This window comes from Penicillium cataractarum, assembly GCF_028827025.1.
Source record: "Penicillium cataractarum strain IBT 29864 chromosome Unknown utg000001l, whole genome shotgun sequence".
Classification (NCBI taxonomy): Eukaryota; Fungi; Ascomycota; class Eurotiomycetes; order Eurotiales; family Aspergillaceae; genus Penicillium; species Penicillium cataractarum.
In genome coordinates this window covers 2,310,846-2,322,119 of record NW_026622737.1, presented here as the reverse complement: position 1 = coordinate 2,322,119, position 11,274 = coordinate 2,310,846, and the positions used below count along the sequence as shown (strand labels likewise).

General features: G+C 48.0%; 5 protein-coding genes across 5 annotated transcripts; all 5 read right to left on the bottom strand.

Annotated features, from left to right (window-relative positions):
* Positions 1–145: 145 nt before the first annotated feature.
* N7496_000801 (putative GPI anchored protein) lies at positions 146–911 on the bottom strand (the record flags this gene model as incomplete). Its single annotated transcript, XM_056693732.1, has 3 exons — positions 146–518; positions 592–728; positions 786–911. 3 exons carry the CDS (start codon positions 909–911, stop codon positions 146–148), a joined length of 636 nt encoding a protein of 211 aa, XP_056560461.1.
* A 1,010-nt stretch (positions 912–1,921) lies between these two features.
* Positions 1,922–2,927, bottom strand: N7496_000800 (EGFR-like transmembrane domain-containing protein; the record flags this gene model as incomplete). The annotated part of the gene is made up of 2 exons (XM_056693731.1): positions 1,922–2,223; positions 2,294–2,927. 2 exons carry the CDS (start codon positions 2,925–2,927, stop codon positions 1,922–1,924), a joined length of 936 nt encoding a protein of 311 aa, XP_056560460.1.
* Positions 2,928–4,257: 1,330 nt separating this feature from the next.
* On the bottom strand, positions 4,258–6,156 carry N7496_000799 (sugar porter family MFS transporter; the record flags this gene model as incomplete). Its single annotated transcript, XM_056693730.1, has 5 exons — positions 4,258–4,634; positions 4,693–4,978; positions 5,043–5,403; positions 5,469–5,895; positions 5,949–6,156. 5 exons carry the CDS (start codon positions 6,154–6,156, stop codon positions 4,258–4,260), a joined length of 1,659 nt encoding a protein of 552 aa, XP_056560459.1.
* Positions 6,157–6,974: 818 nt separating this feature from the next.
* N7496_000798 (cytochrome P450) lies at positions 6,975–8,534 on the bottom strand (the record flags this gene model as incomplete). Its single annotated transcript, XM_056693729.1, has 1 exon — positions 6,975–8,534. One exon carries the CDS (start codon positions 8,532–8,534, stop codon positions 6,975–6,977), a length of 1,560 nt encoding a protein of 519 aa, XP_056560458.1.
* A 911-nt stretch (positions 8,535–9,445) lies between these two features.
* On the bottom strand, positions 9,446–10,615 carry N7496_000797 (uncharacterized protein; the record flags this gene model as incomplete). The annotated part of the gene is made up of 2 exons (XM_056693728.1): positions 9,446–10,299; positions 10,339–10,615. 2 exons carry the CDS (start codon positions 10,613–10,615, stop codon positions 9,446–9,448), a joined length of 1,131 nt encoding a protein of 376 aa, XP_056560457.1.
* Between the last annotated feature and the right edge of the window lie 659 nt (positions 10,616–11,274).

The following is an 11,274-nucleotide window of genomic DNA, read 5'->3' as shown; positions in this document are numbered from 1 at the left end:
ACAATTCATATGACCTTCATGTATAGCCCAAAATTAAGGAAGATAAAAAAGTGAGGCCACATATTGTTTGACCTCGACGCAGAAAAGACAACCTTGGAGCCTCGCGACTCCTAAGGTGTCCAGTCATTGCTCAAAATATCGGTGGTCACCAAGCAGCCGCAATCAAGGCAGCAGCAGCACCTCCCAAGACAACGCGAGGGCTACCAGTGACTCGAGACAAACCGCCAGTGCTAGTGTGAGAGGCGACAGCTGCGGATGATGTTGCCGAGGCGGACGAGGCAGTGCTTCCGGAAGCATTCGTCTTGCTAGATGTGAGGGCCGAGCTGGTCGTATCAGTGGCGGTGGATGCAGAGTTTGTGCTAGTAGGACCAGCGGTGACGGTGACTGGGAAGAATGTTATATCGCTCTGGGCCAGGGTGGATGACGATGTTCCAGGGAAGTTGGCCCCAGTACCGCTCATGATATCGGTACAGGTGGCAGTTGTCGTGCCGCCCATAGAGCAGACCACGCGGCCCCAGCTGTCAGTCATTGTTAGCTCAAGGTTCAAGCAATATCTGACGCGAAAGGGGAGAAAAGGGAGAGGGAGCGTACAATCCTTCCTCAGGCTCACTCATTGACCATTCAACGGTCTTAGGAGCTGAGGTATACCACATGCCCGGTCCCATTCCACAATCCGAGCCATCAGTACCAGGAGGACAGTTAATGCTATAGGTTGTAGTACCGGAGCCCTACGTTGAATTGATCAGCTCAATTAAGTTCGAAGATCTCCGCCCGTGAGTACGAACCTCTGCCACGATCGAGGCGGCCAGCGGTTGTGAGTCAATGTCTGGGATAAATATCGAGACAACGCTGGTCTGCGCAGTTGCTAAGCCCAGAGTTGCCAGAACTGTAATGCAAGTCTTCAAGGCCATGATGAGATGTGGAGATTGATTATGAGGAAGACGAAGAAGAAGTGTAAGATTTCCTGGGGGTGGCAGAAGACCCTTTTTCTTCTCTGGCGCGGAGTTGATCCGGCCCGCGACTTCGGTTCAGGGACTAGTGGAGATTGGAACTAACCAAAAATAGAAACGAACCAGATTAAGGCTCGCGTACGGCGGACTAGAGGGGACACTTTGCCATAACTCTAAATTCTGCTAAGTACAGTATCTTCACTGCTTCTTCTTCCGCCTGTATCCACTATTTACCCTTATGCCCTTATGCCTAATTAGTTATGTAGTACCCTACTTAAGGATACGTTATATAATATAGGCTTATCACATCTAGTAGTGTGATTACTAGGACCTAGTATTCGACTGAGAGATATTCTTTTATAGTTCCTAGATCGTGTTAACCTTCATATCCTAGTTCTAGCTATTCTTCCATATCTCTATTAAGGCTACTACCTATAGAACTCGCTAATCTTACTTTACGTATTTATTTAATCTTAGATATGCTGACCGGATATCGTTCTTCCTTCTAAGGACCTTCAAACGGCTATCAAAGTTACATATTAGTGAGTCTCGTCGTACTGCTACTAAGATATAGGGCTAATATTAAGAGGATATAAGCATTCGATAAAGCAGACTCATATAAGGATATACCCCGATAAAGATCTTCGGGATATAGTTACGATTTGCGAGAAACCTTAATGACTGCCTTTGTCTAACATTTTCTTCTGCGGTGAGATGGTATGTCGTCGTGTGGTCCATTAGTACCGGTCTTCTCACCAGGCATACGGCAAGACCCCCGTTTGATTATCATCCCCTATGGGAGATTAGAGAAAGTGACCCTGCGAGTCATGTTGTGAACAAGGTGTAGTTTCCGGGTTCATTCAAGCCATACGAATGTGACTTTTGAATTAGGTATTACACGGATATATAAATTGCTAACTCATAATTTCATCGATGCACAATCTATCCAAACCCCCACGGTCAAGGCCGCATCATGTCCGATTTCCTCCGTCCAGCTCATGCACCTTGGCCACATTGCTGTCCAACTCCTGTATTGGCTCTGATTTTTGTGCTCCATGCACACCGAGCCCGTAGTTCTGGCCTGGCGCCCATTTCTGCTGCAACATATCCTCGCTCCCGGTATTCGAGTACAATTCTGGAATTGACCGTCCGGTTTCTGAGGGTAGTCCGGGAGAGAGCGAGGGCAGGCTGATGCCTGCTGAGGAAGTTGACATGTATTTTGGGTTCTTTCCTGCCCCAGTTGTCGTGCCGGAGGGGCTGGAGTATTGCGAGTCTAAGCAAAGGCAATAAATGTTAGCCAATGGACTTGGATAGATCCAGTCCGGAAGGAGACTGGTACATACCATGGTACGGCGACATCGGGGATGGATGCTGATATCCATATTCGCCTGGATACATCCTCTGCTGCTCGCCCTCGACAACAGATGGCGTGCGCCCGTGTCCACTCATCGCAGCAGCCTTCTTGTTCCTTCTCCGCATGAAAAGCCAGAGGAGAGCTCCGACAATCACCAGCGCTGCAATAGCCCCAACCACGATTCCCGCGATCGCACCGCCGGATAGCCCACCCCCTCCGCCACTACCTTTATCATTGTCATCGCCTGTGCCCTCGTCCTGGAATAGGGTGAATTGACCCTGACGGGACGAGCTCCACGCAGCGGCAAGTAAATCATCGGCCGGGCACCCCCCGGTCTGGTCGCAAGCACGACTCGAGCAGCAGCCGAGGAAGGGCGGGTGCGTCGAGTTGCAGGTATACCAGTTGGTGTTCGCGGAGCCGATGCACAAGTTGGGCAAGAGCTTATCGAATATAGAGCCGTCAAAGGAGGCGGGATAGAGGTCGGGGCATGGCGCGGTGCTGTTTGCGTCGACGTTTGTGCATGGATCCGAGGAGCAGCAGCCGACGAAGTACGGCGCGTCCGGGCACACGTACCAGGTACCGCCTGACGGGCAGGTGAAATGATTCGAGCTCGAGTTCGACATTATGGCTACCGTTGTATTCTGTCTTGATAAAGACTACTGCCGGCGAGAAAAAAGAGAATGGAGAATGGAAGAAGCCTGAAAACTGCGCGTCAGGAACGTTCCACCGAGCCAGGACCCTTACATTTCGAAAAAAAACCCAGCAGACCTAACGCTGTGGGGAGTTCTTAATATCAGGCTGACCATTGCCCAGCAGATCTGACTGAGGCTGAGAGCTTGGCTGGAGGTTGCGCGACTGGCATTGGTGCTACTGCAGGCTGGCCGAGGCTAGCGAATTTTGCGCGTCTTTGATTGGCGGCTCCAGCGAAGGATGCTAAGAACCCTACTGCATAGTGCGAGATGCGTTGTGAGCACAGAGACAGGCTTGGGGGCCGAATCTCCTGCTGTTACGCCGATGGGAGAACGGGAATTGAGGGCAAGACCAGCACCCAACGGCAGTCGCTTGTATGTATACATAGATATACATAGATTCAACCCTATACTAAGTAAATGCCGTATGATAAGTAAATAATATCCCTCTGCTGCGTTCGTGTTTCAACTTTCAACCCCCAACTTCTAGGGATCTTAGTCCCAGCCCAAAGGCCAACGAAGCGGGGCTAAAACGACGCCTTGGCTGCATTTGTGGAGGCTCATGGCACGGATTGGCACAACACTAGTCCTAATTAAGCATATCATTTCGGGTGATGCGGGGGTGATTGCTTAATTAGAACTGGTGGGATGCCAATCCGCGTGCCATGAGCCTCGCCCTTTGTGGATATCGCAAGGTTAAGATAATTCTCAACCAAGTTAACTAGGTTATATTTTGATTCTACCTGTGGCTTTGACCACCCGGGTGGTCAAAGCCACGGGTAGTACTATAGTTAGTCAGCTAATCCAATCAATTTTAAGGGGAAACTCGCCTTTCTACGGGGTATAGTCCGTATGGGAAGTAGAAAGATTATATAGTAGATTGCGTGGGAGATTATATGGTAAAATGTATGATAGGTATAGCCGAAATTGAGATTCTGCCACATTAAATTGGCTTACTAAGGATTTGGCGCGATCCCGTTGTTTTTGGGTTTCTACACTTCTGAAACAGACGTCATGCGTATTATCATTATTTCCTTCGCAGTTTTTTTGGGAATATAGATTCAGCAGTAAATTAGTAGTTGTCTTACAAGACCACACAGAGCTCAAGTTTCATCTTTGGTAATTCCAATATAATCAGAACGTGCCGACAGCAAATACGAGCGAGCGCCAGAGGGAATACTTCAAGACCTGAAAAATTAGGAAAGTACCTTTACAGATCGGAAGTCTTCATTCCTAAACCACAATAGAGCCGATGCAAAGATTCTTAAGGGGTTTGTGGCTGCACACTGGTCTCAGCCCAGACCTCTCGCTGGACTTGACGACGAAGATCCTCCTCCTCAGCTTGCAAGTTATCTCCAAAAACTGCTGCCACTTGTTCCAAAGTTCTGTTGGAGGTTTCTCGCACAAAGAAAAACGAGAATACACTCGCGATCAAGCACCACACTCCGAAGAAAAGGAATGTACCCCAGCCAATGGATACAAGCATTTGGGGAACGACCGTGCCGATGATGAAATTGGCCAACCAGTTAGTCGCTGTCGCAATACCCACTCCTTTAGCCCGTCGAGAGCTAGGGAATACCTCAGCAGGCAAGACCCAAGCAAGAGGGCCATATGAAAGTGCATAGGCAAGGACATAGATATCTGGCGTGTGTGAGCTGGGGGATCTTCGCAGGAAATGAAATGAAGTGGAGCCACTGACAGACTAGAGCGACACCGAACCACCCAACAGCTGGATGACTTTCCCAACTTGAGCTGAACTTGCTAACCACACCTGCCATAATCAAATGGGGAATAGCCATACCGAGGGCTCCGTAAATTCCAATTCTTCGTCTGCCGATCTTGTCCATGTAAAGCAGAATGGGAATGTTACCGACAAGCTGGCAAATGTTTACCATTCCAGATAGAATAAGTGACATATTATAATCTTGGCCAAGCTCTGTGAAGAACGTAGGAGCGTAGTAGACAAACGCGTTAATACCAGAGAACTATTATGAACATCGAATTAGCTTCAAAATTCCACACAAAGATTATATCAGTGAGATTTTCTACCTGTTGGAAGAATGGAATTGCGATGGCCACACATGTGCGTTTAAAGTATTTTGGCCGGAAGAGATCAAGCCACTGTTTAATCTCCATCATCAACGGCCCAGTATTAGGATGTTGGTTTCGGAGGATTTGCTTCTGGAATCGATCTTCGGTCAGAATCCCTCGCCACTCAAGTTGAACTGTTTCATCCGTCGTGGGTAGTCTGCGAAGCTTTGAAAGTGCCTGTAGACTTTCTTGGTTCCTGTCTCTGAGGGCCAGCCATCGAGGGGAAAATGGGAAAAAATGAATGCCGAGCCCAACTACCAAGCCGGGAATTATTTGCAAGAGGAAAGGGAGTCGGTAAGCCCAATCTCCGCTCATTGCTCTATACGCCCCCCAAAAACATCAATTTGCGCCCTGGATGATTTTTGAGAGTCAAATGAAACTCACCTTGTCCCATATGTAATCCAGTATGCGACAATTGCACCGATAACGATGCTGATTGATTCGAGGACCATTAAAGACCCTCGCAGATTGGGAGGCGCAATCTCAGAGATGTAAAGAGGAGCTCCCAAAGCCAAGGTACCGACACCAATGCCTCCAATGAAACGACCTGCAACGAGAGAGTCATAGTTCTGGGCGGATGTTTGGATGATAGCGCCGATAGTAAAGAACGCAGTGGCAATACTGATGCCCCATTTGCGAGAAATTCGATCAGCCAGGTAAGGGAAGAGGAGACACCCAACGAAGGCGCCCAGCTCCAGCATGCCCGTCAGAAAACCTTTGTTGAAACCATAGTTTGGAGCATTTTCGCCGACCTGTGGAAACTGATCGACGAACTGCGGCATCACCAGGATCAGAGAAATAACGCCTTGGTCTGGAGCCAGCTGTCAGAACGAGAGCACTGATTAATTCTAGCAACTAACGTACCGTAGCCGAAAGAAAACCCGCCAAAAGATGCCAACAGAGCTGCACCAAAGACGTAGGGAGAATTAAGAATTCCTCTAACTCCATTGCTATCGTAGTTGATGTCAATAGATGGCATCTCTGGGGACTCATCATCACTCCTATTCTCATCATGTTCGAAGGATGTTATTTTCTCAGCTGCCGCCCCCGATGTGTCCTTGAGTTCCGCCATGTGTCAAAGTGAAATATTGAAGAGTGGAGACTGAGACTGGAATGGTTACTCCCGGGTGAGATGGATCGTGAAGTATCAGAACATCGATGAGCTTATATAGTTTCACTGCCGCTAGATGCAGATCCGGGGTCATATCCATCTGTCTAGACTGAGAGATATTTCCCGGGGTAGACTGGAACTAAGGTGGAGATTTACCCCGTGGGGTGCGGAAATTTTAGCCCAAAATGGGTGAAGTGGAGACTCGTTGAAGGCAAAACGAGCAAGGATCGGCTGGCAGCCCCATTCTAATGATTCGAGGCGTTGGAGTCTGGGAGTCGCCCTGATTCATCATTTTTCCTGCATCTTTTCTGCCCATGATTGGCTTTCTTCTCCACTCACATTCCGCTGCAGCTTCCCAGCTGCAGCAGTTGCAATACCCAACCCCATATTATTTCCCCGCCACGGAGTACACAATCCCGTTCATATTGAAGATATTGGAAATACATGACGTACGCAGATGTCAGTGCTTCAATTTGAAAAAAAATTAGTTTATATCTCATGCGGAAAATCTGTCTACGAATGTTTAAATATGTGAGCACAATTAACTTGAAGAAGAGAGGCTGCTACCATACAGCTCGCGAGCCCCAATCCTTTGAGAAGTATACACAGTGGAAGAGCAATAACACATTTAATAGTTCTTGGGAATTAGAGGTTTGTTTGCGATGACATTGGTAAGTGTTCTAGAGGAAGGAACGGTTGTCCAAAGGCAGCTCGAACCCTGGATTCTTGAAACAGTAGCATAAATAACATCTCACATATTACGATACTTTTGTCTATCACTAAGCCGGAATCTCCCTTTTCCATAGTTTGATAGGCATATCACCCATCAAGAGATTGAAAGCCTCGAATCTCTGCAACTTCCACTCGGGACTTGCCAGCGCAAACTCATACCGATGCACCAGAGAGGCAAGCACAACAGTCTGTTCCAAATAAGAGATATTCCGTCCAATGCATCCTCTGGCTCCCGTAGAAAACGGAATAAAGTACGGCTCCATCCTTTTTCTCTCTTCGACATCCATCCACCGATGCGGCTGGAACTCATCGGGATTCGGAAAGACATTTGGATCGTGATGCGCAGTGTAGATTGTCATGGAGACACTTGTATCCCCAGGAATCCACTCCCCTAGAATTCTAGCTCCCTCTGGCGGCGTCCTGCGAGGCAGACCTGCAGATGTAGGTGGAATAATGCGTAGAGCCTCATCGATGCAAGCACGGAGGAAAGGGAGATATTTGACCTTGCCGTAGGGTGCGACGATGTCATCCGGAGAGAGCACACTATCCACTTCTTCTCGCAGCGTCGCAAGATGCTGGGGGTGACGAATAAGCAGCTCCAGAATTTGGGTCAATGCTATAGCGGTTGTGTCTGCGCCCGCATCAATGATCGCTGCAATTTCCCCAATAATTTCGCCCCACTCAGAGTTATGGGGCTTGCCAGTCTTATCATCCATGAGCGCAGTGAAGAAGTCGTCAAGATGCTCTCCCTTATTGTATCGTTCAAGTCGAGTAACAGCTTGGTGATGGATGATATCTTTGAATGGCTCTGCGGTCTTCCAAACCTTTCGCCACTGCGGGAAAAGCTTAGATAGACGCACGAAAAGTTGGAAGTTGTTGTAATCCCAAACAAAATGGGAGGTCGCATAAGCAGCCTGGTTCTGGGAGATGCGATATCTAGCTTGGTAGGTGGTGCCGTCCATTCTCTGCGCCGTGACTAGATCGTTTCCTTTTTCCAGAATGCCCAAGTCAGAAGACAAAGCAATGCTATTGATAGCTTCAATAGTGAAGAGATTGACCCAGAGATTAAAATTGACAGTCAAGTCCGATGGTTCTGGCACGGAGTCACCTGAAAGTGGCTCAGTGCATAGTTTGTCGAAGGCCGCCAAGAGTCGCTCGGTGGTGCGTGCAACTTTGAACTCCCAGAGTTCAAGATTCTTGATGGCAAATGCAGCAGAAAGCCTCTTTCTCTTCACGGCATGATTCGGCTTATCAACAACATCGAATAGATTGGGATGGGTGCCTGCCGTGATCGAATACTTCAGGTCTTTGACACAGGACGTGGAATGACCATATATATCTCTAATTGCATCGGTGCCACTGAAAGACAGGCTGTTCGGACCGATGCGCAAGATCGCTGATTTCTCGTGCAGTTTTGTGAGATCTCGTGACCGGAAGCCGCGAGCACTGAGGTAACAGTACGGGATATCTGTGATCCCCGAAAGAAATGAATGATTGGGATATTTGCGAAGACCTTTAGGATCATGAAAATATTTGAAAACAGGCAGTATCAACCAAGTGATAGTGAAGTAGATGGCTGTCACCGAGAGCACAGCAGTCGACAGCATTTTTGAGGTATGATAATGATGGAGGGACTGAATGGCCCTCGAGTTTACAGGGTCCTTTAATGTTTTTATATTTTACATTATCCGGCTCAGAATATCGGAGATAGCTAGTAATAGCTCAAAGAAGCAAAAAAAAGTTCCATTTCACTATATTGGCTTGAAGTTGATATTGGGGCTCACCTGTAAAGCCGGAAGTTTACCTACCTTTGAGGGTGGTCTATAGGCTCACCAAAAACGGATAATTTCCCGGTTAGTACGAAGCTATTTATTGCACCCAAACTGATCTTCAACAGCGTCAGCGAATTATAAACCCCGACAACTGAGGTTGAGTGCGGGGGCGGGGACTCGACGCTAGGTGCATTGCGGAAATTGTTGCCCAATCGGTCCTGTCTCGGCAAACATGGATGCCCCTCGAAAAAAGCTTACACAAGGTTCATCATAGATACGGCGAAGCTCCGATCTGTCGATTAGGTGCACTAAATCATCCTAGGCCCATATGATAATACTCTCGGGCCGTTACCGATATTCTGCAATCAAGTAGCGAGGACACAGCTAGTACAAATCTCGTTTCCTTCTAATATGCTACGAGTGGATTCCAAGAAAGGGCATATAGCGAATCTCTCATCTCTCAACTCTTAACTCTTAACTCTCAAGAGACAGTGCGCTAGACCTAATGGAGATTGTCCTCAAGAGGCGGAATTTTTAGGTCTAGATTGTTTAAGAGCTGTAGGTTCCCACTTGAAAGCCTATCATAGATCGGCCCTGGGGTTCCTGGTTCCTTCCGTCTTTCTCATAAGACTTTTCAAGATAGATCTAAATATTGTTTTCTCGAGACTTGCTTCCTGCAATTTCTTTCCTTAGAGGCCGAATTCTCTGATAGGGTAAGCAGCTGTCAAAGCCTCCCGCATTGAATCTCACGACAGAGCCCTTGTTTGCCAAGCTTCGTTGAGCGCAGTTGCTGTAGCAGCCGTTGGCCACCCATGTTGAAACTCTAGGTTGGCCAAAAATTCGAGAATCGCATTCTGCTCTGCAGGGTCCGTAAGGTACTCTCCACAAACAGATATACCAACCGCAGCATCGACAAAAAGCGACGGGCATTTCGAATTCGATAGTGCCAACCCAACGAGGCGGCGAATGATGCACCTCAATTCCTCTTCTAGCGCAAGATTTGCTTGACGGGCGGCCAAGCCAAGACGGGAGAGCTTCGGGTCAGAAACTGCGAGTAGGATACGAGATAATTCGATGTGCTGTGATCCAACGGCTTGGCAGGCATTTTGGTGCCAGATGACTGGAAAGAACTTCCCAGACGAAGGATCCGCTTCTTCGAAATATAATGGCTTGAATTCGAGTGGCTTGTTGGATTCCCACTTCAAATCAAATGCCTTCAAGGCTGACCACCGTTTCATCTTTTCAGCAAAGGGTAAAGACTTGCCCTCGCCGAAACAGAACTTCAGAATATCTGCACACCATACGAGAATCCGATTTGTCCAAGTGAAGTCATTGACATGGTCAAATTGAGTATAGTCGTTTGTCGGGCACACTGGCAAACGGAAGGTTCGTTGGTTGAGGAAGCCACTCCAGATTTCCTGACGGAGGGCGATCAAGCAGGCAGAATGACGGAGTGATGTTGATGGAATGGCGTGGATGTCTCGGTTTCTCCGTGGACCATGAATGGTATCATATGCGTAGAATGATTCGTTTTGCTGGGAGCTCACGATAAATTGAACGGTACTTAGATATGCCTCCGAGTCCATTCCAATCGATGGGGCTACTCTCAGTTAGCCAGATTTTGGATACTATTTCATACAGAGAGTCGGATACTTGCCGTCTATCTGCTCATAAAACCGCAGTATTGTGGCGGCGGTGAGAACATCCTCATTGTACTGCTCATTTGGATCCTTCGACAGATCCAATAAGTATGAGATACAGGTATCATGATAGTGAACAACTGCATCCACATTAATTCGGGGAAGTTTGATTCCATTAATCGTCACGCCGTTTGAGTCTCCCTGGCAAGACGCCATGCGTATTAGATGACCGGCAGAGGCAGTCAAAATCGCATACCGCAAGACAGGGCAGAACATGGCTCGTTGAGGAACATGAAGCTCAAAATGCCGGTCCCTATCACATGTGTCGAACTATATTGATAACCTTTAGTTAGAACCGGGGCGATATATGTGGCATTAAGCGACCTACCCATGGAGCTAAATCTTCTGTAAAGTGTCGTATCAAACAAGCTTCCTCTAGGTTCGCGTAAGAACTACCAGAGCAACCTTCAGGAAGCCCCTTCAAAGGCCCAATCGGATATTTCCCCCTCTGTGCTGGAAATGCAGAGACTGAAGAATGATGCGACTCAAGGTCTTGACTTTGTATCGTCGGTGGATCTGACGCTAGAAACGATCTTGACTCCGTAGGATCATAAGAAGGCTGCATTTCAGATGTCGAGGCGTAGTAGGCAGAAAACTCCTCTCGATTTGGGCTTTCATTGCCTATAAAGCCGGAAGGTTGATGTTCGTCTTCTTCTACAAGACCTCTCTCGGGGGAAATCTTCGAACTGCTCAGCAGGCTGGGCACTGTGACAGCGGGACCGACGGCTTCAAACTCCATAGGCGTTTCACCTGTCGCTGGGGATGATTCTCCTTCTACCTCTAGACCAGAGCTCTGCGTTGCATGCACATAAGAAAGGCGCCCTTAAATTTCGAAAGTCAGCCACGTGAAGGACTATGGTTGTGTCAATTGCTAC